At 30.4% G+C, this 26,457-nt stretch overlaps 2 protein-coding genes and 1 long non-coding RNA gene across 3 annotated transcripts; 2 read left to right on the top strand and 1 right to left on the bottom strand.

Moving 5' to 3' along the window:
• Positions 1 to 817: 817 nt before the first annotated feature.
• LOC118646119 lies at positions 818 to 26,457 on the top strand. Its single transcript, XM_036288419.1, has 6 exons — positions 818 to 1,323; positions 1,772 to 1,940; positions 23,490 to 23,688; positions 24,514 to 24,708; positions 25,803 to 25,933; positions 26,288 to 26,457. Exons 1-6 carry the CDS (start codon positions 1,271 to 1,273, stop codon positions 26,315 to 26,317), a joined length of 777 nt encoding a protein of 258 aa, XP_036144312.1. The 5' UTR covers positions 818 to 1,270; the 3' UTR covers positions 26,318 to 26,457.
• On the bottom strand, positions 5,876 to 7,138 carry LOC118646122. Its single transcript, XR_004963709.1, has 3 exons — positions 6,446 to 7,138; positions 6,010 to 6,059; positions 5,876 to 5,944 (listed from the first exon to the last, which is right to left on the bottom strand). It is a non-coding gene; the product is annotated as an uncharacterized LOC118646122 (long non-coding RNA).
• Positions 13,518 to 18,115, top strand: LOC118646114. The gene has a single exon (XM_036288415.1). It carries the CDS (start codon positions 14,387 to 14,389, stop codon positions 17,756 to 17,758), a length of 3,372 nt encoding a protein of 1,123 aa, XP_036144308.1. The 5' UTR covers positions 13,518 to 14,386; the 3' UTR covers positions 17,759 to 18,115.

The raw sequence follows: 26,457 nt of genomic DNA, 5'->3' as shown, positions 1-26,457 counted from the left end.
TACAGATTTTCAGTACATGCAGTAATATTAGAACATAACCCCTCTCTCTCTCTCTCTTTCTCTCTCTCGTTTTCTCGCTTTTTGTTTTCTCCTTCTCTCTTTGGCTGTTTTCTAATTTTACTGCCGGTACTGAAAATCTATAGTTACCGTTACGTATATTACAGATTTTCAGTGCAGGCAGTAATATCAGAACGTAGCCACCCCCCCTCTCTCTCTCCCTTTCTCTCTCTCTCTCTCTCTCTCTCTCTCTCTCTCTTTCTCTCTCTCGTTTTCTCGCTTTTTGTTTTCTCCTTCTCTCTTTGGCTGTTTTCTAATTTTACTGCCGGTACTGAAAATCTATAGTTACCGTTATGTATATTACAGATTTTCAGTACAGGCAGTAATATCGGAACGCAGCCTCTCTCTCTCTCTCTCTCTCTCTCTCTCTCTCTCTCTCTCTCTCTCTCCCCCCCCCCACAAAAGTCGATAAATAGAGCAGTATAAAAAAAATTGTTATTCAAAAAACATCCAAGTAAACAGATTGATAGTAATATGTGTACTTTAAATCTGGAAAAGAATTTCTAAATTTATAAGAGAAACACATGAAATCTCATTAATAGTGTACACAAATGACTCTACATTAACGACTTCAATCAAGTTTGAGAGGCAGTTCAGGATCCCTTTAAGTATTTTTTGTGGGCAGTCCGCAACTAAACATTTTATTGAATCAATTACTTTCTTTTTTTCTGTGTAGTATAAATAATATATAAATGCATTAAAATGTGCATATTAAATGACATTATAATAATTACAAAACATGAAAATTAAAATACAATATTTCGGTTCTCTGTCATTCACGTCAGATTAATAAAACTTGTACATGTTTTGGAAATGTTTCCGTAATCGTCTTTAATTACACAATAGACGCCTCCATTTTAAATAAAGCATAAGACGATTTATAGAGTATTTTCTCTTACTCTCATCAACAAACTGGAATAATAATAAGAATAATAATGTTTGAATATATTTTTATAGAATGAAGTCATGCAGTCATAGAATCATATTAGTATCTTAAGATTACTTAAAGTAATAATTAAGCATGAATGCCGGTCATAGTTTTTATGTCGTGTTTGCTCTCTTATACTTTCGATATATAGAAATGTTGTTCCATTATTGTTATTCATCGTTGTTATATTTTTAATTTATTATGTGAAGATAACAAACCTATTTATTTGAAAAATATTACAGTGAAGATAGATTTTCTGAATTTGAAAATTTAAATGGATCAGATATGTTAACTTCTAACGATATACTTGACAATATCCAATTTTATGATTCAACAATGTAAGTATGTTTCTAAATATTTTGTAAACGTTAATACACACGCACACGCAACGTATAAGCACGCGCGCGCCACACGCACACACACACACATACGCATACCTGTGCATAGTTTAATTATATAGATTTCACTTGTTTTATCATTAATTATACCTCTTTTATTGTATATAATATCTAATATATATGTATATAAATTTTTGAGTTAAAAAAAATTTTTATACATTCACATTTATTATAATGTGGAAAAAAATTTACAATATATATTTTATAATAATATAAAATAGAATTAAACATATATTTTTCTTGGTACTTTATTATAAAAAATATACAATTAGAAAAGATATAATTTAAAAAAGAGATTATTAAATTTTTATTATATTATCAATTATTAATAACTAATTTAATTACTTTATTATATATTAATTTCTAAATTACTTTATTATTTTTATAGTGAAGTAATAGGTTATGTTGATGGCATAGAAGCTCCTCGTTATGTAGGAAACAAGCAACAGTACAAAGTTTTTAAATTTTTTTTGAATAACGGAAATGGGAAGCGAATACAAGTTATTACTTGGAACGATGATATCGACCGAGTAGAACCTCATATAAAATCAAATTACGTAAGTAATTTCGCTTACGTAACTACACTTCAAGTTTTTATTTATATAAATTAATATCTAATATTTTAAAAATTTGAAATACAGTAAAACATAAATCATGTATAAAAATTATAAAATTAAAGGTAAAAGTGCTTATTTCAGCTGTGGATCTTAAGGGGATCCTAAAGTCGTCTGTTTTACCGACAATTTTTACCAATGCCTTTCTTTTTATTGCATTTGCAGAATTAAAAATCCTTCTCTACAATTAAAGTATAGATGATAACAATGTACGGACGTAACGATTTTATACGAAAAATCAAAAAAAATTTTTTAATTGTAGGCGTCTGACGTGGACTCGTAACCAAATGTGCTTGATATAAAAGTTGTGCACTTTGTAAGTATAAATCAAGTCAGGTCCGGACAAGAGTGAACATTAAGGAACAATACTATGCTTTCAGATTGAGCGTAGGCGTCTTAATAAAAAAGATAGGCATTGGTAAAAATTTTGTGTCTCAAAATTTTTTAGATCTGCATGAAATGGCATATATATAGCGGTAGATTAGTTGACGAATATTCAGACAGACGGCGCTACTTTAGTCCAGCACTTCCTCGCTTCTCCTTGCCAACGAAACTTACCCGCGCATTCACACCACACACCACACACACACACACACACACACACACACACACACACACACACATACGCGCGCGCAAAGCAGGCGTTTATGCGCTAGCAAGAATGAGTTGTATATAGAGGAAAAATGAGAGAGAGAAGAGAGAGAGAGAGAGAGAGAGAGAGAGAGAAAGAGAGAACATGCATTGCACGTACAAGCGCGCGCGTGCGAAATTTTCTTATACGAAATGTTTACCAATGTCTATCTTTTTTATTGAGACGCTTACGCTCAATCTGATAGCGTAGTATTGTTTCTCAATGTTCACTCGTGTACGGACATAGCTTGATTTATACGTACAAGGTGCAACATTTTTATTTCCAGCCCGTTTTGTTACGAGTCAACGTCAGAAATTTTCATAAAGCTTGGTGCCATATATACCGCGTCTGTAAGGTTCATCTCAAGAAGGCTCTTTGGCGGGGAGCAATGGGCGATTGCCTACCGATCTGTCGAGCCGGGTTCAATTCCCGTAGTATTTTTGTTCTTTTTTTGTAATTACAATCTATAAAAATTTTTTTATTTACGTAAGACGAGATTTACTAATTGTTTTAAATTCTTCTACACAAAATAATTATTTTTCTATACCAGCAAAACACAATTATTTATTTTTAAATAATTTTTTTATACATTTATCATTTTCGAAATAAAAAGGAAAAATATAACGCTATTTTAATGATAATTTTTTTTGGCGAAAAATAATTATTTTATATAGAAAAATTAAAAACAATTAGTAAATCTCGTCTTACGTGAATAAAAAAAATTTTATAGATTGTAATTACAAAAAAAAACAAAAATACTACGGGAATTGAACCCGGCTCGACAGATCGGTAGGCAATCACCCATTGCCCTCCGCCAAAGAGCCTTCTTGAAATGAATCTTACAGACGCGGTATATATATCGCCAAGACTTTATAAAAATTTCTGGCGTTGATTCGTAACAAAATACCCATACAGCACAAAGCTCCGATTAAACTCCCAGGGAGTTCATTTTGCTGAGCTCCCGAGAAGCTTACAAAATTCGACAAAACAAGCTCCCAGGGAGTTCATTTTGCTGAGTTTTCAAGAAGTTTACAAAATTCGACAAAACAAACTCCCAGAGATTGAACATATCGAGTAAATTAATGTACTGCATGTATAGTCATATAGTCGCGAGTAGTTCGCAAGATCGCCACTAGGCGAAGGCACGGCGCTCCTTCTCGTGAGAAAATTTACTCCAAAAGGCTTATAAAAGAAAACCATCACTCACGGCTTACCTAGCAGTTAGTACTTCACTAGCTGCAAAGTGTAGTATATATTGTTTTTGTTACACGAAGAGAGTTCGTGGGCCTTTGCAACTCAGAGAGAGCAAAAGGGGGAAATTATAAAAATAAAATTTTTTACGGCAGCTCCTATGTCCGCTTTTGAGAGCTTCCTGAGAGCTTTATTTAAGCTGGCAGGGAGTTCAGAAATAATGTTTTAAATACTCCCTGCGAGCTTCAAAATAATTCCCGTGAGGCTTCTATATAAGCTCCCTGATAGCTTCATCTAAGCTCTCAGGGAGCTCCCAAAAGCGGACATAAAAGCTCCGGGAAGCTTATATAGAAATTTCCCAAGAATTATTTTGAAGCTCGCAGGGAGCTCTTAAAACATGATTTATAAACTCTCTGCGAGCTCAAATAAAGCTCTCAAGGAGCTCTCAAAAGCGGACATAGCAGCTCCGTGCGAATTTTTTGGAAGCTTAAATGAAGCTTATGAAAAATTTTGTGAGCTCCTCGGGAGCTCCCCGAGAGCTCCCCGTGCTGTATGGGTATGCATGAAATAAAAATGTTGCATCTTGTACGTATAAATCAAGCTATGTCCGTACACGAGTGAACATTTAGAAACAATACTACGCTATCAGATTGGGTGTAGGCGTCTTAATAAAAAAGATGGACATTGGCAAACATTTCGTGTCTGAAAATTTCGTACGCGAGCGCTTGCACGTACCATGCAGGCACGTGGTTTTCTCTCTCTCTGTCTCTCTCTCTCTCTCTCTCTCTCTCTCTCTCTCTCTCTCTCTCTCTCTCTCTCTCTCTCTCTCTCTTCTCTCTCTCTCTCTCTCTCTTTCTCTCATATTTTATCTCTATACATACAACATTATTCTTACTGGAGCATGAACGACCAAGAGAGAGAGAGAAAAAGAGGGAGAGAAAGAGGACAGAGAGAGAGAGAGAGAGAGAGAGGACGGAGAGAGAGAGAGAGAGAGAAAGAGAGAGAGAGAAAAAGAGAAAGAGAGACATGCATACGTACGTACAAGCGCGCGCGTGCGAAATTTTCTTACACAAAATGTTTACCAATGTCTATCTTTTTTATTAAGACGCCTACGCTTAATCTGATAGCGTAGTATTGTTTCTAAATGTTCACTCGTGTACGGACATAGCTTGATTTATACGTACAAGATACAACATTTTTATTTCATGCATATTTTGTTACGAATCAACGCCAGAAATTTTCATAAAGTCTTGGCGATATATATACCGCGTCTGTAAGACTCATTTCAAGAAGGCTCTTTGGCGGAGGGCAATGGGCGATTGCCTACCGATCTGTCGAGCCGGGTTCAATTCCCGTAGTATTTTTGTTCTTTTTTTGTAATTACAATCTATAAAAATTTTTTTATTCACGTAAGACAAGATTTACTAATTGTTTTAAATTCTTCTACACAAAATAATTATTTTTCTATACCAGCAAAACACAATTATTTATTTTTAAATAATTTTTTTATACATTTATCATTTTCGAAATAAAAAGGAAAAATATAACGCTATTTTAATGATAATTTTTTTGGCGAAAAATAATTATTTTATATAGAAAAATTAAAAACAATTAAATCTCGTCTTACGTGAATAAAAAAATTTTTATAGATTGTAATTACAAAAAAAAGAAAGAAAATACTACGAGAATTGAACCTCGACAGATCGGTAGGCACTCGCCCATTGCCCTCTGCCAAAGAGCCTTTTTGAGATGTCTTACACACGCGGTATATATAGCGCCAGAGAGAGAGAGAGAGAGAGAGAGAGAGAGAGAGGGGGGGGAAGGATCATTAAAAAAATGTATTTTATAAATATATTTATGTATTTTTATATCAACTTTTTACATACGTATACATACGGTAGTTACTACTACCGTTACTAAATACACATATATATTGTCTACATATACGGGTACCGGTAGTAGTAACTACCGTATCCGGGCATATATGAGGGTGTTGATGGCAGCGGCATCGGCGGCGGCGGCGGCGGCGGCGGCGGCGGCGGCGGCGGCGGCGGCGGCGGCGGCGGCGGCGGCGGCGGCGGCGGCGGCGGCGGCAGCAGCTGGGTTGGAGGATGTGGTGTGTATGCTGGAAGAGGATAGTTATATGTATGTTGATATGTATGTGGATACATATATCCTCTTCCAGCATACCACTTTTTTTTCTCCTTCTGTATTGCGCGTCGCACCCAATTATTGACTTGCTGGAAAAAAAATTTATAAAAAGTAATTTATTATTTTGTTACATTTGTCATATTTCTATAATTCTACACTGAAAAAAAAATATATTCAATAAGATATATTATTGCGGGCTGCCAATTACAGATATATACTCAATACAATATATGCTATTGCAGTATTAACATTGTACTTGCATTAATAGAAAATATTATTGTATTGAGTATTTTATGTAATTGGCATCATGCGTTTCACGCGTGAAACGGAAGGCACCCCAAATCTGAACCAACACGTGTATGCGTGCGTGCGTGTGTGCATGCATGCGTGCGTGCGTGCGTGTGTGCATGCGTGCGTGCGTGCGTGTGTATGTGTGTGTGTTATATAATATATATATATATTATAAATTACTTACATTTTCTAGAACTTGCCATTTTCACTATCACTTCTTCACCACGCTTCGCACTCCTTATCTCGCGAGACATCTTGTAAAACAATGACTACGCGACACTTAGATCGCAGATTCTGCCCCCGATAGTTACGGCGTATGGGGAGGGGATAAAGAACTAAGGGCAAGAACCAATCATATACTGAGCACTCACTTAGAGGATAACGAACAGGGGCTCGATTCTTAAATTTATTCGCAAGAGAAACGTATGCGCAAATACCCTCTCTAACAGAAAAGTTGCAAGTTTATTGGTTAAGTCATATGATAGCCAATAAATTTCCAACTTTTCTGTAAGAACAGAATTTGCGAATACGTTTTTCTTGCAAATGAATTCAAGAATCGAGCCCCTGTTCGTTACCCTCTCCACTTATATCACGCTGCTGTAAAATAATTCGATGTTAGAAGCATTGCTTAGGCTGGTATTCATAGTCGAATCTTATTTTAAGATCGTCTCAAGTAATGTTTTAAGATGCCAATACAACTCTCATTGGCTGATGGTATCTTAAGACAGTCCTTAAGGCATAGTCTACAATGAAGACTTAAGCTTTAAGCCGTAAGAAATTGACTAATCACAATTGAATATTTTTATAAAAATCGACTGTGTTTGGTCAATTTCTTATGGCTTAAAGCTTAAATCTTCATTGTAGACTACGCCTAAGATAATCTTAAATATAAGACCCGACTATGAATACTAGCCATAGGCCAGTATTCATAGTCGGGTCTTATATTTAAAATCATCTTTAGTACTGTCTTAAGATGCCATCAGCCAATCACAGAGCCGTATTGAGCCGTATTGCTTGAGACGATCTTTAAATAAGATTCGACTATGAATACCGGCCATAGATGCGAAATTCGCGAGGCCTATCCAAAAAACAAAAGATCATCATTGCTCGGCCAGCAAAAGTATAGTGAGAGAAAAAGAGGGACATACAAAAAATATTATTATAATACATACAGGAACATAAAATCACATTGTCTATACGTAGTAGCGACGCGGTTACACTAATAGAAAAATGTGTTGTAATTATAGGCGATTTTTGGTGATTGTTTGGTATATGTAGCAAAGCGTACCAAACTGTACTAGAACCAATGAGATATAAGTAAACTTTTATCTTATTGGTTCCGGTACAGTTTGGTACCAAACAATCACCAAAAATCTTTTTATAATCGCATAGTAAAATATATATATTGTGTAATTATATAATTTAATTATATAAATTATACATATAAATATTAAAATATTTTTTACATACATTATTTGAAATAAAAATTTTGCTTCAAATAAGAAAAATGCAAAAAATTCTGTCAGATAAAACGGTTTAAAAAAAATTTAATTTAATGCATTTCTCATTACTCTTCGAAAATTTGCTATCAAATTTTATATATAGAGGCTTCTCTGACAAAAATTTACAATAAGACTAAATGTATTTTTTTTTTTAAATTAAACTTTGTGGTTTAATCTAATTAATTTCTATCGTAATTGTGAACAGTAAATTAATAAAAGCTTATCATACATTCACGATAAATTTTTTCTTCCGTGTTATGGCTCGAACGGATCGAGCTCTTTCCTCATTCGCATAATTAAAAAAATTAATACCTTGATTATTGGTGGACCTAACTCAAGACCTAACCCAAGACTTTTCTGTTTATCTCGATCTCATCTATCTTTACGAACGTTGACCCACATGTTTTGAGACACCTTGTGTACTAATACATATTATAGAATCCTTTTAATAAAAAAAGGATTCTATAATATGTATTAGTATATATATCAATTATTTTTCATCAAAAAATTTTTTAATACATTATAAATATTAAATAATAATACTGTATAGTTTCAGAACATTTGGTGTAATGTTTTTATTTAAAAAAATTCCTAAAAAATTGCCTTTTTTGTTGGTCGTTTACAGAGGACGATCTCCTTAAAAGGTCTAAAAAAATAAAAATAGTATAATTAAAAATTATTAAAAATTGATTTTATTTGCCTTGCTTTGATTGTAAATGAAAATATTTGCTACATTTTCAATATATGTATAAAAGTTATATATAGTGTAAGTACAGAAACTTTTTGATAATTATATGTACAAGGTAAGTGTACAATAACTTAGAAAGATAGAAGAAAGGATTTAGATAAATGTAAAATTTTTATATTGTTTTGCATTATTGTAATAATAACCAATATTTTTTCAAATACCAAGAAAAGCGCGCCAAGAAAAGATCTCGAGCCGCTCGAGCAATTAACACGGCCTGTATCAGCGAGACGCGGCGAAGCGTGGCAACAACGCGCTTCGCCTCTTTCCCCCCGGCCGCTGGCTGCTGCCGCTTCCACGTCTCGTTCGAGCCGGCTTGAGCGCTTTCCTTGGCGTGCTGTCATTTCAGGGCCGCCGCTAGATATTCAAGCGCCCGTGTGCAAGTTTCAATTTCCCGTGTTATAATTCGGATTATATCTGAAAATATTGGCAAGCATATAAAACAAAACAAACAAATTTTTAAGTATTTTTTTTAATTTTTAAAATTATAACAATTTGATATCAAATTAGCAATCCCTGATGGTACTGCCCACGTGCAGTGCACGTTTTTAATATTCGTAGAAATAAAATTAAACTTTGTATGTATAGAGATAAAATATGTGAGAAAAGAGAGTGAGAGAGAGAGAGAGAGAGAGAGAGAGAGAGAGAGATAGAGAGAACTACGCATGGTACGTGCAAGCGCTCGCGTACGAAATTTTCAGACACGAAATGTTTGTCCATTTTTTTTATAAGACGCCTACACTCAATCTGATAGCGTAGTATTGTTTCTAAATGTTCACTCGTGTACGGACATAGACTTGATTTATACGTACAAAATGCAACATTTTTATTTCATGCATATTTTGTTACGAATCAACGCCAGAAATTTTCATAAAGTCTTGGCGATATATATACCGCGTCTGTAAGGTTCATCTCAAGAAGGCTCTTTGGCGGGGAGCAATGGGCGATTGCCTACCGATCTGTCGAGCCGGGTTCAATTCCCGCAGTATTTTCTTTTTTTTTGTACTTAAAATCTATAAAAATTTTTTTATTAACGTAAGACGAGATTTACTAATTGTTTTTAATTTTTCTATGTAAATAATTATTTTTCGCAAAAAAAAATTGTCATTAAAATAGCGTTGGATTTTTCTTTTTATTTCGAAAATTATACGTAAAAAAAAATTATCTGAAAATAAATAATAATTGTGTTTCACTGGTATTGAAAAATAATTCTTTTGTACTGAAAAATTTAAAACAATTAGTAAATCTCGTCTTACGTGAATAAAAAAATTTTTATAGATTGTAATTACAAAAAAAGAACAAAAATACTACGGGAATTGAACCCGGCTCGACAGATCGGTAGGCAATCGCCCATTGCTCCCCGCCAAAGAGCCTTCTTGAGATGAACCTTACAGACGCGGTATATATGGCACCAAGCTTTATGAAAATTTCTGACGTTGACTCGTAACAAAACGGGCTGGAAATAAAAATGTTGCACCTTGTACGTATAAATCAAGCTATGTCCGTACACGAGTGAACATTTAGAAACAATACTATGCTATCAGATTGAGTGTAGGCGTCTTAATAAAAAAGATTGGACATTGGCAAACATTTCGTGTCCGAAAATTTCGTACGCGAGCGCTTGCACGACCATGCAGGCGCGTGGTTTTCTCTCTCTCTCTCTCTCTCTCTCTCTCTCTCTCTCTCTCTCTCTCTCTCTCTCACTCTTTTCTCACATATTTTATCTCTATATATACAACATTATTCTTACTGGAGCATAAACGACCAAAGAGAAAGAGAGAGAGAGAGAGAGAGAGAGAGAGAGAGAGAGAGAGAGAGAGAGAGAGAGAAACAAAGATCGTAACAATTGCGAGCGTCCACACAATAGCATACGCCGCGGTCGCTTCAGAATCAGGTGTTAGTAGGGGGGAACAGAGGGGGAGAAGAGCGCGCGGCTGGCGCCGGTGTCTCACGGATACACGGAACGCGTCCGTGTGCGTGAGTGGAGTGGGTAATTCTTGAGCACGCATTCGCTTTTTTATCTTTCTCATTTACTTACTCACTCAGTCACTCAGTCACTCACTCACACACGCACTTATTTTTTACGGCATGTAAATGTAATGTAATGTTTTTAGAAATATGCTATGGCAATTCATAAAATTGGTTTATTACTATAAATATTATTTAATGTAACATAATCATGTTTGTCAATTATAAAACAATTTATGAAAATTATATTTTTACAATAATAACTAACATAAACATATAGTATGCAATAAAATTTATTTTGTCTTATTAATTGTATCTAATTTTTAAAAATTATGCATTTTGTTTAAATGTAAATTTATTCCGACAAATGTTAGATCTGGTTTTATTTTTTATATTATTTCAAATTATTTTATTTATTTATTTAAACCAAGGATTTGTTTTAATGCAATGATGAATAATGTTTTAAACTATCAGAAAATTGTGTAATATAATTTCATAATGCATATACTTGTGGCAGTAACAATTAGGAAATATGTAAGAATAAATATTTAAAATTTTATTTATTTTTAATTTTTTATAAGAGAAAATGATTACCGCAATATATACACAAATTTTGAAACTTTTTCATTATATGATTCGTACAGCTTTTACTATAATCGTGCTGTATCATTATAGTAGTATATATAAACCATAAAGTAAACGGACTGTCTTGTGCGTCGGTATTATCTACTGCGCGGACTGTTTCGTAGCGGGAATTGTTACCGATGTTACGCTTGTTGCAAAACAAAGACGCACGGGCGGCACGGGGAGACGTTCACGTCGTAACGTGTATTAGATCTCACGTGCAGAATAACTCAGTGAGTTTGTGAAGAATAAATATATAAAGTGTGTACTAGTGATAGTGCAAACAATGGGAAAAACATATAATGATAAATGTAGGCCTCTTTGGTATCCTCGACGGTCTACGAAAAGAGGATGGGTACTAAGGTTAGTATCTTCAATTATGTTATTATATGGAGAAATTATTTTAACCATAAGTGTGAGGGTTATTACATATTGTATGTCAAAATGTAATTGCCAACTTCATACATTGTGAAGTGTGTGTGTGTGTAAGCCTGGTATATTATTTCGTAAAAATTGATTAATTACTCAGAGTTCTGTCTTCAATTGTAATAATTATATAGTTTTTGATAGATACATAGATTACATAAAGAGTTCTGCTCAAGCCAAGGATCTTAGGCCGTATTTATTGTCAGGTCTTATATTTTATTAGGCGTAGTCTACAATGAAGACAAGCTTTAAACCATAAGAAAATAATCGAATCGATTTTCATAAAAATACTCAATTGTGATTAGTCAATTTCTCACGGCTTAAAGCTTAAGTCATCATTGTAGACTACGCCTTAGATCGTCAGTAAGATTGTCTTAAGATACTATCAACCAATCACAGATCCGTATTAGTATCTCATTGCTTTAGATGATCTTGAAATAAGATTTGACTATGAATATCGGCCTTAGTATAAAGTGAGACATCCGAGTGACAAAACGTCTCATGTTTTAAATGATAAAAGTTTTTGTCACAGATAATGTAGATAACAGAATTGTAAAAAATTTAGAGTAATATACAATATTTAGTGTACAAAATTCTAGAAAGAGTTATGGCAAGAAACATTATTTATATTACGCAGGGTGTTCCAAAACATGTAGGTTTACGCTCGTAAAAAGGTTGAAGGGATCGAGATGAATATAAAAATCCAATATTGTCTTGGATTAGGTCTTGGGTTAGGTCCACCAATAATTGAAGTAATTTTTCAAATTATGCAAATGATAGCGCGCCGAGGGAAGAGTTCGAGCTGCTCGAGCCATAACACGGAAGAAAAAATCTATCGTGAATGTATGACAAGCTTTCATTAATTTACTGTTCACAATTACGATAGAAATTAGATTATTTGCGGATTCCATACGTTAATATCTCGATTATGGGTGGACCTAACCCAAGACAATATTGAACTTTTATGTTCATCTCGATCCCCCTTCTATCTTTTTACGAGCATTGACCCACATGTTTTGGGATACCCTGTATACTACTTACATTTTTTAATGGTTTAACCTAAACCTAAACCTAAACCTAAACAATTACATTAAACATTTAACTGTTGGATTATTGGAAAAGCCACTTTTGTCACTTGTGTAAACAAAACATTTTATTATAAATTTTTAAATGATATTTGATTATATGATTATTAATACAATAATTTTGATCTTTTTTAATTGTACAATAATGAAGAGATTTAATAACGCCTCACACTTTTAATTACGTTCGTAAAATCGTTGTTATTAAAATTATTTATGTATGTCCAGACATATGTTTAATCTATTCAAATATTATTATATCAGAAATAAAATTTGATTATTTATTATTATGTGTAAATGTAAATTTATTAATGAAACATTAAATGAATTTTCTGATACAATAGTAATTGAGTGAATTAAAAATGTCAACATTTTCTAGTGAAACTTTTATATTATGTTATATGGTATACATATTTTTTGTTATTAAACAGCATAATTGTAGTTTTGAAATATGCATACAAGACATCTTCGGTGAAATGTTTTAACTAAAATCTTTTTTACTAAGATAAAAAAAATTATTTGTAGATAATATTGTTTAATCGTTTGTCTAATACTTTCCTTGTGATACTTTCATATTATTTTTTGGATAATAAAAAATACTTCAATATTAATAAAGAATTTATTCTAATAAGATTAGTCTGAAAATATAAATGCAATCCATTGCTTATATTCATGTGTATACAATAAAAATTAAATACATATATATAGGATCAGTGTGAGTAAAAGTAAATCACGCCTAAATGTCGGAGAAAAATAAATCACTGCATAGTTAAAAAAATTTTTATTAATTACATTAATTTATTAAATATTCAGTTATACAAATAAAATATTAATAAATAAATTAAGGTATATTTTGTAACTATTTTTTTATTCATAATTAAAAAATATTGACATTTTATTGTTAATTAGTTTTTTGTTTAAAAAATTAAAGAAATTTATAAAAATGTTTTATTTTTATCCACACTGACTTTATTTTCGGATAATAGACTCATAATAATAACAAATAATTTATCAGAAGTTATACTAGAAGTAACAATTAAGATAGTACTGATGAAATTAATGTCAATACGTCTAACTTACAATACTGACAAAATAAATATCAAATGCGTCAAATTTGACGGTATTGATAAAATAAATATTAGATGCGTTTAATTTAACGGTACTAATAAAATGAAAGTCAGATGCGTTTAATTTGACGGTACTGATAAAATGAATGTTGGATGCGTCTTATTTGATGGTACTGACAAAATAAGTATCAAATGCGTCCAATTTGACGGTATTGAAAACATAAAGTTGCGATGTGTCAAAATGATGATACTGACATAATAATTGTATGAAACATCAACTTCAATAATAATGTATGCGTCAATTCTGACGATATTGTTAAATACGTAATGCGAAAAAACATTTGTTATTATTATGAATTTTACTTACTGCATTAAACAGTCAACTTAGTAAAATAATAAGTTTTTAATTAGATGATAATGAAGAAGCAATGAACTGTAATTTTTTTGAAATTATAAATTTTGTAACATTATTAACATTTACATACACACACGCACACACACACACAAACACAATGTAAAATTATATTTTTTAATTATGCTAATATTTTATAAATAGCTTTAATTGTTATGTTGTAAATATATATAAAATAAATATTTTTTTTTAGACGGCAGTTATCAAAAAAGCTGAAAGAAGAAGGTGATGTAAAGAGAACGGACAACGAATTTGTCAATAGCCAGACATCAGTGGCATCGCTGTTGAATAATAACAGTATGATAGATCCAGAGGATCTTATTCAAGAAGCATCACTGGACGTAAGTAAATTAGAAAGCGAAATATGCATGAAAGATATGCATGAAAATGTGCAATTTGACAAAGATGATGACGATAGTCTTGTAATCGAAAAAGGTCTGTGTAAAAATTTTATCCAAGAACACGAGCCTGAAAGTGATTGCATTGTAAATATGTCTCATTTTTTGAAAGAAATGCACAGAACATTCGATAACCATGCGCGAGGAATAGAGTGCCAATTTAAAGATTGGATACTTATAAATTCTCGTCGCTTGGGATTTTTAACAAAATTTTTTTTTAAATGTCGAATGTGTAACTATGAAGCCTATTTTTGGTCGCATCCGCAAAAAGACGACACATTAAATATTAATAGTGCTGCTGTAGCTGGAACTATTACAACTGGAATAGGCTTTGCCCAGTTACAAGAGCTACATGCAGCTATGAATCTCTCTTGCATGTCTGAACCAACTTATATAAAGTACAGAGACCAAATAATTGATGAATTTCAAAAAACGGCTATGGAAAGTATGAAAAAAGCCGGTGAACTTGAAAGAGCACTCGCTCTTGAAAGGAATGACGTTATAAACGGTATTCCATATATACCCGTTGTAGCAGACGGTTGTTGGCTGAAGAGAACTTATGGTAGTGGTTATAATTCTGCTTCCGGTGTTGGAGCCATAATTGGTTACCACACGAAAAAGGTTCTATTTCTTGGTGTCCGCAATAAGTATTGCTCAATATGTGATATGGCAGAGCGGAAAAATATCGAACCAAGAACGCATAAATGCTATAAGAATTTTGATCGCAATGCAAGTTCCACAAGAATGGAAAGTGATGCTATTGCGGAAGGTTTCAATTGTAGTCTTGAAATGCATAATTTGATTTATAAAACGGTTATTGCGGATGGTGATAGTAGCGTATTTCAAACCATTCTTGATAACGCACCATACAGTAAACAGATGGTGACAGTAAAAAAAATAGAATGCACAAATCATTTACTCCGTAATTTATGCAAAAAGTTAAAAGCTGTGTCACAAATAACTCAGCCAAAAACGCATAGACAGCGTGGTTTTGTACAGGTGCGAAATATTGTAAAAAAAAATATTTTAAATATTCGACGGGAAATAGAAAATGCAGTAAAATTACGAAGAAAAGAACAAAAACCTCAACATTGTAGAGTTAAAGAATTACAGGAAGATATCTTGAACATTCCTAGCCACGTTTTTGGCGAACATAAGCGATGCGAAATACGTGGTCAAATGTGCCAAAGAAATAAAAATAGAACAGAAAAAAATTATGTATCATATTTAAAGTTATATGGTTTGTACCAAAAAATAGAAAGTGCAATTTTTTATATAAGCGGTTATTCTGACAGCTTATTATTACACTTGACCAATAATCCTGCAGAAGCGTTTAACTCAATAGTCTGTAAAATGATTGGTGGAAAGCGGATTCACTTTGGAAAACGAGGTTCTTTTGATGCTAGATCTGCGGGAGCAGCTGTACAATATAATTCACAAGAAATCCTTACAGAATTACATCGAAGTATGAATAAGAATGTTCCACCTGTTATCGAGAATCTGGAGAAACAGCGACAAAAAAAAATTGCGAGAACCAGAGAATCTCGAGAAGCACAGGGAAGGCAAAAAAAATTTAAAAGAGAACCAGGAACAGATAGTCATTACGGTCCGCAATCACGAAAACCAGATCTTCCACCTGAAACATTCGAGCAACTTCGTCAACACCATTTAGAAGAGTTGTTCAAAAACGCTAAAAACTGGCAAAAAATTGAATCTGATACCAGACAACAAAGTAAATCACAATTATGGTTATCATTGAGACGAAAAATGTTAACGTCATCTAATTTTGGAAGTGTATGTCGCATGAGACAGACAACATCTTGTGCAGGGACAGTAAAAGCTATTTTATATCCTCCGTTCATTGATACCGCAGCCGTAAAATATGGTTGCGACATGGAGGAAATTGCGAAAAAAGAATTGGCAACAAAATTAAACAAATTAGTGAAACCTTGCGGATTATTCATAGATACTGAAAATCCATGCTTGGGTACTACACCTGATGGACTTCTTGATGAAAACGGTCTAATAGAAATCAAGTGCCCCTTATCAGCTGAAAATTTAACAGCAGAAGAAGCAATAAAAACAATACCTTTTTTGAAAGGCATTTTTGATAAAAAGAATCCAGATAAAATGAATAAGAATCATCGATTCTTTTATCAAATTCAAGGGCAATTAAATATAACGCGACGAGAGTATTGCGTTTTTGCTCTATGGACACCAAAAAGCATGAAAATGATTTATATAAATAGGGATGATGCTTTTTGGAAAAATCAAATGCTGCCATTCTTAACACGCTTCTATGATGAATGCATGATTCCGGAAATCTTGGATAGTCGCCATAACAGACATATGCCGATTAGAGATCCTGGATATATCATAGAAGCAAAGAGAGAAGCAGCTAAAAAAGAAAATATTCGAAAAAGTTTTCGGCAAAGTACATTACATGAAAATGTTGCTAATAAGGAACAAGAAACATTAGATATTTTATGTACAAAAACAGAAATTACCACTGCTATGGAGCAAGATGATGATTGCACGTACATTGGTACAAGTCCTAAGGATGTAACCAAAGAAGACAAAACATTAGATATTTCATGTACAAAAGCAGAAATTGCTGCGCTTGCTCGAGATATGGAGCAGGATGATGATTGCACGTACATTGGTACAAGTCATAAGGATGTAACCGAAGAAGACAAAGCAAGACGACAAATAAATTTAGATGAAGTTGTCATACCAGTTTCTTTGGTGAGAGAAAATGTCTTGTCTGATAATATGTTAAATGATGAGTCGTTAGATTCATTTTTACGCGTCATAAGAGAAACGACTCAATTTCAAACGCAAAGTGTGCAATATCAAGGATGTCTTGATTATATTGACGCTAGTCAAAGTAACAAAAGCGTACAGATAATTGGAGGAAAAAGTCTATGGACTGGAGACGGAATTGCACATTGGCGATGTATATTTTATGATGGCACCAAACTTTACGTATATGATAGTATACCTAATTGTAAATACGATAAGTTGGCAGCTAAAGAGAAAAATTATATACATCTGCGATATCCAAAAATAAAGCTGAGTGATATTATTTTTGAAAAAGTTGATACGCAGCCTGATTCTACAAGTTGTGGAATTTACTCAGCAGCATTTGCTACAACTATAGCCTTAGGTGGCAATCCGTGTAATGTAAAATATTCCAGAAACATGAAAAGCATGAGACAGCACTTTATGAAAATTATAGAAAGTAATAAACTGCTGACATTTCCAGAAAGATAAAAATATATCTTATTAAAATTTAAAAAATACGATATTGTAAAAATATCACTAAGATAAAACATGTTTCATAAATTAAACTTTTGTTCAGACGGTACTAGTAAATTAAAAGCTAGCAGCGTCTATTTAAACAGTACTTTTAAAACAGTAATTGTAATAAGAATCAGAAGCTTCTGTTTAGACGGTATTGGCGAAATAAATGCTAAAAGCGTCGTTTTAAAAAGCAATGATTATATTTAAAATCAGAAGCGTATCTTGAAACGATACTGATTCTTACAATTATTTAAAACGGAGAGACGAAAAAATTTTATTGGTTGCGTCTCACAAGAATGGGCGTTGGAAGGGCCCATTCTATACAAATAAAAAATGACTCGGTGGAAAACAAAACTTTGCGGTGATAGACAGAGACAACCATATGCGTTCATAAACGCATATGACTGCGTTCAGAAACATCACCTGAGTTTCCTTTTCATCATTTTATCTTTATTGTTTGACAAATTATAAACAAAGATATAATGAAAGTACACGAGATATTTTTGAAAGATATAAAACTATAATGATTTATCTATTTCACGCGTGCCGTGTATTTTTGCTGCTCGATAAGACAGTCGACTAAAAGATTTACAATTTTACACCAAATCAATCACATTTTATAATTTAAATTCTTTACATGTATTAGTGTTTATAAAATTAAATAAATGATTACATTTATATTTTAAATTAGAAAATAATAAAAAATAAATTTAGTAATAATTTTTATTATAAAAAATGTACTATTAAATTTTGTTATTACTATTATTTTATTGTTAAACAGTCCTTTACCTAGTAATTTTTATTTAAAAACAAACATATTACTTGTTAAAATATTTTTTAACAATAAAATAATAATAATAAATTAATTTTATATTACATTTTTTTTTTAAATTATTACTAAATTTATTCTTTATTGTAATAAATTTTTGTGGATAAATGTGGACATAATGGACAATCAAAATTTACAATTTTTCCCAAATCATATCTGAGATAATTATAATAAAATTTTTAAATTTATTTTGACATAAAATAATTTTTTTAAGCAGATGAAAAACAATTTTTAATGGACAAATGTGAACATATTATGGACAACCAAATGTATTAGTTTTTTAAAATTTGTTTTATAAAAAAATTAATTTAAAAATTAATATTTTTGAAAAAAAAATTGTATTTACAAATTCGTATTTTTTCCGTTTTTTTTAGAGTTGGCAAATAAGTTTTTTCAGTTTTTGGTTCAATGTTAATTCATTTTATCATTGAGCCCTGGATTTTGCAAAAATTATGGATTCTCATTGCTCATTATTTGTCCACATTTCTGTATAAAAAATTAATTACATGCTGTAAATAGTACGAAATATCGTATCATATAAAAGAATAACGTGATGCTCTGCGTGTATACAGGGTGTCCCTGAACATGTAAGTCAATGCTCATAAAGAAATAGAAGGGATCGAGATAAACATAAAAGTCCAATATTGCCTTGGGTTAGGTCCATCAATAATCGTGCCATTAAATTTGCAAATAATCTTTTAATTTTTATCGCAATTGTAAATAGTAAATCAATGAAAGCTTATCGTACATTTTCGATAGATTCTTTTTTTCCTGTTGTAGCTCAAGCGGCTTGAGCCATTGGCGCGCTGTCATTTGTATAATTAGAAAAATTAATATCTCGATTATTGGTGGACCTAACTCAAGATCTAACCCAAGACAATGTTGGACTTTTATGTTCATCTCAATTCCTTTTACTCTTTTATGAGTATTGATCCACATAGTCAGGGATACCCTGTAGATTTACATGCATACACGCTGCTATCCAGCTATAGCTGAGTGACAGCAAAGAAAGTCTAAGGGTTAGTTCACACTATACGGCACGTATTGACAACGATACGAACCGACACTGACACGATAAAATATTAAAACATGCGTTTTTACCCAGACAGCACACAATATTTATGATAAATGTTTATAAATACTTATTAATAATATTTATTTTTTCTAAATATTATATAAATATTTTATACATATTTTGTATACATGAAGAAAAAATCTTTATTCAACATTATTAAAATATAGACTTAATATTTTATATAATATTTATGGTAAATAAAATTTATGGTAAAAAATTTATAGAATATTTACAAAATATTTATAATATTTATTTGAATATTTTATAAATATTTATCAAAATATTTAATAAATATTTTTGTGGTCTTAGATTTGACAGATAAAGATTTATCATAAATATTATAAACATATTTATAAAATATTTATAAATATTTACAAAATATTACTTATACAAATCTATCTTTTATTTACTATAAATATTGTATAAAATATTTAGTTTAATGTTAAAAAGATTTTTTCTTCGTGCATATAAAATATGTATAAAATATTTATATAATATTTAAAAAAATAGATATTAATAAATATTTATAGATATTTATCATAAATATTGTGTGCTGCTTGGGTAATGCTACTGTTCATATACATCAATATTGGCCAACACATTCCGTCAACGGAATCTACCAATAATTGCATTTAAAACGCATGTTTTAACATTTTGCATTGATCAGGTTTATAATTTTGTCGTCGGTACGTAATCATTACATTGTAATAGTCTGTACCATAGACTAAGGTACCTTAGTCTATGGTCTGTACCGTATATTGTGAACCGACTCTAATAGAGTGCGACAGTAACGCCGCGTAGCGCGACACGACGCGACGCGACGCGGCGTGACACAATCAAATAACATAAATAGCTGTCACAAGATATATATAGTGAAATATAAAAACAAAGTTATTTATAATATACACAGTGCAAAAACAGTGTCTCTGTCATCAGGCTCGAAAAAAGAATGGATATAAAGGTTAGTATATTTTATGTTAAATATGTTTGACATGTATAGACAGGCAGATAAACAAACAGACAAACAGTCTTTCAACAATTATTTTTGTATTATGTAATATATTTTCTGTACCATACTTTTCTGTTTGCTATTGTGTTATGTTGTGTATTTATATTTTTTTTGCAGGTGGCAGTCAAAGAAGCCTCTACAAGAAGAGTATAATAAAGCTCCGGAGGTGTATTCAAAAATCAGAAGCGTTTCATAACTGGTAAAATATCACAAATGTTTTTATAGACGGAACTGAATATAATAGAAATCAGAAGCGTCTTTTCCAACGTATTTGGTAAAATACTAGAAACGTTTTTATAGACGGAACTGAATATAATAAACATCAGAAGCGTCTTTCTGTGATAAAATATCAGAAACGTTTTTATAGACGGAACTGAATATAATAGAAATAATCAGAAGCGTCTTTCCTAACGAAACTGATAAAATAGTAGAAGCATTTTCATAGACGGATTGAATATAATAAAAATCAGAAGCGTTTCTTTATACGGAACTAAATATAACAGAAATCAGAAGCGTCTTTTCTAACGAAACTGATAAAATATCAATACCATATGGCATCTATTTAGACAGTAAATAGTAAATGGTAAAAGTAATAATACCTGAAGTGTCTAGATGGTACTGGAAAATTGTATAATACCATATGCATCTACTTAGACAGCACGGGTAAAAATAATAATACCTGAAGTGTCTAGATGGTACTGAAAAACTGTATAATACCATATGCATATATTTAGACAGCACTGGTGAAAATAATAAAACCTGAAGTGTCTATTTAGATTATTTTAGATGGTACTGGAAAGTTTTATAATATAGCATCTATTTAGACAGCACTGGTAAAATTTATAAAACCTGATGTGTCTATTTAGATGGTACTGGAAAATTGTATAATACCATATGCATCTGTTTAGACAGCACTGGTAAAATTTATAAAACCTGATGTGTCTATTTAGATGGTACTGGAAAATTGTATAATACCATATGCATCTGTTTAGACAGCACTGGTAAAATTTATAAAACCTGATGTGTCTATTTAGATGGTACTGGAAAATTGTATAATACCATATGCATCTGTTTAGACAGCACTGGTAAAATTTATAAAACCTGATGTGTCTATTTAGATGGTACTGGAAAATTGTATAATACCATATGCATCTGTTTAGACAGCACTGGTAAAATTTATAAAACCTGATGTGTCTATTTAGATGGTACTGAAAAATTGTATAATATCATATGCATCTGTTTAGACAGCACTGGTGAAAATAATAAAACCTGAAGTGTCTATTTAGATTATTTTAGATGGTACTGAAAAATTTTATAATATAGCATCTATTTAGACAGCACTGGTAAAATTTATAAAACCTGAAGTGTCTATTTAGATTTACTGAAAAATTTTATAATACCGTATGCGTCTATTTAGACGGTACTAGTAAAATATATAATATTTGGAGCGTCTCTTTTGACGGATTAGTAAAATCACTACCTATTGGTATGAATGTGTACATGTATTTTCAATACATGTATGTCATGGTAACACAGTACGAAATTAAAAATGTTGATAATTTACCGACGGGATTATCGACATTTTTAATTCCGTTTGGGCGGCGCTGGGGTCCGGTCGAAGTTCGCTCTTTACTTTAGGATCCCCTTAATGTCTAAATTCTATTATGTAAATTTATTTATAACTACCAACTCATGCAAACTACTCATTGGAAACGGTAATTCTGAAACACACTTTTACAAAAAATCAGAATATATAAAGTTAAAGAAAATGTTATTAGTGCTATTAACATTAGTTTATCTTCATTTCTCATTAATATAAATTATCAAAAATAAATTCAATAAGAATTTAAACTTAAAGCTTTTTAAATTCCGAACGTTGTAGCAATTGATTGAAATAAGCACTTTTATTTTTATCTTTATATTTGACATTTTCATGTATTAATCTCATCTATTATTATAAAAATTCGAAATTTTTTAACTTTAATATATATTTCAATGATAACTTTTCAATCTATGTCTTAATCCATTAACGCTCAAGCAGAACCATTTTTAACATAATTTTTAGCGACGTTTATTTACAACGTTGAAGATTTATAAAAAATTTAAGAAGTATTTTTTCTTACGTAAAATTTTATGATCTTTTAAAATCCATTGTCACAATTTGTGTAAAATAAAGTTTAAAAAAGTTATGGCGGCTTTTAAGTCAAAAAATGCGAAAAAATCGCAAAAACTTTTAAAAATATTTTATTTTTAACAAAATAATATGAAACTTCAACTCTTCTTGCAATCATTGATGCACAAAATAGTTGTACTTGTAAAAATCATATTTTTCAAATTTGTCAAAATTGTCATTTTTATTGAAAAATGACGGGTGAATCACAAAAATTTACGAATTGTAGAATTTTTTGCACAATAATTTGTTAATTTCGGAAAACTAACTGCTTATTATTATTGTAAATAATAAGAATGATATTTGCAATTTATTTTTGATCAAATACATAATTTTTAATATGGCGGTTTTAATATGGCGACCAAAAAAGTGCAAAAATCATTGATTTACGGTTTTCCTAAATTTCTTCATAAATTCTTACTTGAAACTGTTTCATTCACAAACTATAATCAGTTTATGAATTTATTTATTAGTATATATGAAATAGTAGATAAATTTTACTTATAAAAAGTTATAATTTAGAAAAATATACACACACGCATACACACATACACAAATATTAAATATTATATAATTAATAAACTTAAAAGTTATTAAATAAAAATTGTTTTGTAACAGATTATTTATTTAGACGGTGTACAAGCTCGCCCACCTAAAGCAATACAATTTAACAATGGAAATGTCCCTTACGAATTACAAATTCGTTCAAATACCATTATTTCAAATTTAGGAAAATATAAATTAATAAATTTATTAAATAAAGTAGAAGCTGAGCATGTTCAATTATCTGATGTTTTAAATACAACAACGCGTGTCAGTAAGTTTCGTAGGATTAACACTTTATTATATAAATTATTTATGTTATATACAATGCATTAATTCACACAATTGGAAATAGCTGATCCGCACATGTGTATCAAAATGTGGTCCTTGAATGTGAATATAACAAGTTAGACTTATAAGGTTAGATTTAGGAAAACAAAGTGTCAATGATCTTACGGGAGTTACAGTATGTGTATAACAAAATGTCATTCATAAAAAAAAATAATAAAATTAGACGTAAATAAATTAGTTAATCTTGATGATTATACTGAAAAGTTTGAGAAGAAATATTTTTGTTATGTCGTCTAATTGGGGCACAATAATAGTAAAATAATAATTCATTTACATGGGATAATTGGGTAATAAAGAACGACTTTACGATCGATAAAAGGCCACGAAAAAAATCACTTTTGACGCACATATAACAAAAAATATATTTGATAATATGGTCACCCATTTACATTTTATACAATAACTTTAATTGTTAATAAATAATATTTTAAATTGAAACTTATCAGTTATATTTATTAAAGTGTTATTCGTTAGATATTAGATTCAAAGTAATCAAATATTTACTATATTACATATTATTTAAAAAAAAAGGAACGACAATGCATAATGAATCGCAGAGAAAAAGGGATTGTAATATGGCCACAAAAATAAATGTAAAAAATTGATTTAATACAAAAAAATTACAATATTTTATTACAAAGTTATATATTTATATGGCCATATTTTCTATTACTGGCCATAATATCACCTTCTCCTTTATAAAATAAAATATAATCTTTTTAACACATTCTAAATATTTGTCTTATAGTCATAGAGGGTTACATCAAAACAAACTTTGGTAAAGTTTACAATAATAAATTAAATAAAATAATCGGTTGTGGATCAATAACTGATGGAGAATATAAATTAGAAGTTCATATAATGAACTTCAATGAAAATGATTACAACTATCTTGATTTTAAAAAAGGCAGTAAAATTAAAATAATTGGAACAATACAAACAGGTAAAATATTTAATTGTAATAAAATTTATTTTATCTTGATATATAAGAGAAAGTTACTGAACATGTTTCTTAAGAGATGAAATACATGTAAAACGGAAATTTTTAGGCCATTTTCGAGAATTTTTATTTCAAAGACTAATAATACAATTGTTTTAAAATTTTAATATGATTTTATCATACATTTAAAAAAATAAACAAAATTTTTTAAATATATAATTATGTATATATGTTAATATATTCATCGAGGCGTCAGATGCTATTTTCGCAAGGTACCAAATTACAGCTCCGTTATAGTCGTCAATTTTTATCTGACACAAAAAAATCAAAAAAGTTTTTAAAAAGTAGGCCAATGGTTTGTCGGTGAATATCAAATCAAAATTTTAAAATTTAGTAGTTTTTAAAATATTGTGACTTGAAATTTCAAAAAATTGATTTCGAGAAAAATTTTGTAAAATAATATTCTTACTTTTCAAAAATTACGACTATTTATCGCTAATCAACAATTCATGGCCAATATATTAGACCGTCTGTATTCTCGAAAAACTCTTTCTTTTTTTTTTACTCTTTCTTTTTCTCTTTCAGTCTATTGTGCAGCAAGCACGCAAATAGCTCAACACGCGTTTTGTATCTTTGAAACTGTTAAGAATTCCAGTCTGAATTTTTGCACAAACATTCTACATATGTTCAGCAATCAACAAAAAAATTATCAAAAAAACGACCAAAATTTGATTTTTACATGCATATTTTATTTTAAAGCATATCTTTTCAATATTTACATTTTTTTTATTAAAAAACTAACATTATGGGACATAATTATAAAAATTAAAGTAAAATACATTTTATATGATAAAAATAATTTTTGTAAACATGATAATAAGATCAGTTAGTAATAAAAACAATTTTCACAAACATGTTTGTGCAAAATAAAATCAATTATTATTTTAGTCATAATTTTTATAAAATTGTAATAAAATAAAAAAAATAATTAAAAAAGATAATACTATATAATGTAAAAATTAATGATAAAAATAATAGAATTAATTAAACAACATAAATATTACATTTTTAAAACTAAACGGTATATTTTTTTACAGTTGATCCCCCATATTTTATAGTGCAAAGTGTGAAAGATATTTCATTGATAGATGGACATATGCCATTGGATAAAGTTATAAAAGTCGCTCGTACTCTCGAAAGAAATTTAGATAGTAATTCGTTACAACAGGTATAAACATACAAATAAATAAACCTTAATTTTAATAAAAATAAGAATAAGAATTCAAATTGAGATTTGAGATTTGCAACTATAATTGCATAGTACAGTAATTATAATGACACAAATATTATTCTTTTTAATAATTAAATCGTCTTTCCATTTCATTGTGATATTTAACGAGTAACAATAAATGAAACAACGTTTCTAGCAAAAATAACTGACAGCAAACAGAACATAAAAATTATCACCAGCATTGTCAATTAATACTTTAAAACCATCTTAAGATACTAATACGATTCTATGATTGGTTAATGACACCTTAATACATCTTAATAACAAATAACGCATTATTTCTTTTTGTAGCAACACAATAAGAAGAATAAAATGGAATAATGATACTCGAAATGTCGCTGTATTAATAATAAAAATAATAACAATAATAAAAATAATTATTAAAATATTGTTTTTAAAAAAAGTAATATTATAAATATTTATAATAAATGTTAAATATTAAATATTAATTATTAAAAATT

Source organism: Monomorium pharaonis, chromosome 1, assembly GCF_013373865.1.
Source record: "Monomorium pharaonis isolate MP-MQ-018 chromosome 1, ASM1337386v2, whole genome shotgun sequence".
Lineage (NCBI taxonomy): Eukaryota > Metazoa > Arthropoda > Insecta > Hymenoptera > Formicidae > Monomorium > Monomorium pharaonis.
This window is presented reverse-complemented; position numbering and strand designations above follow the sequence as displayed.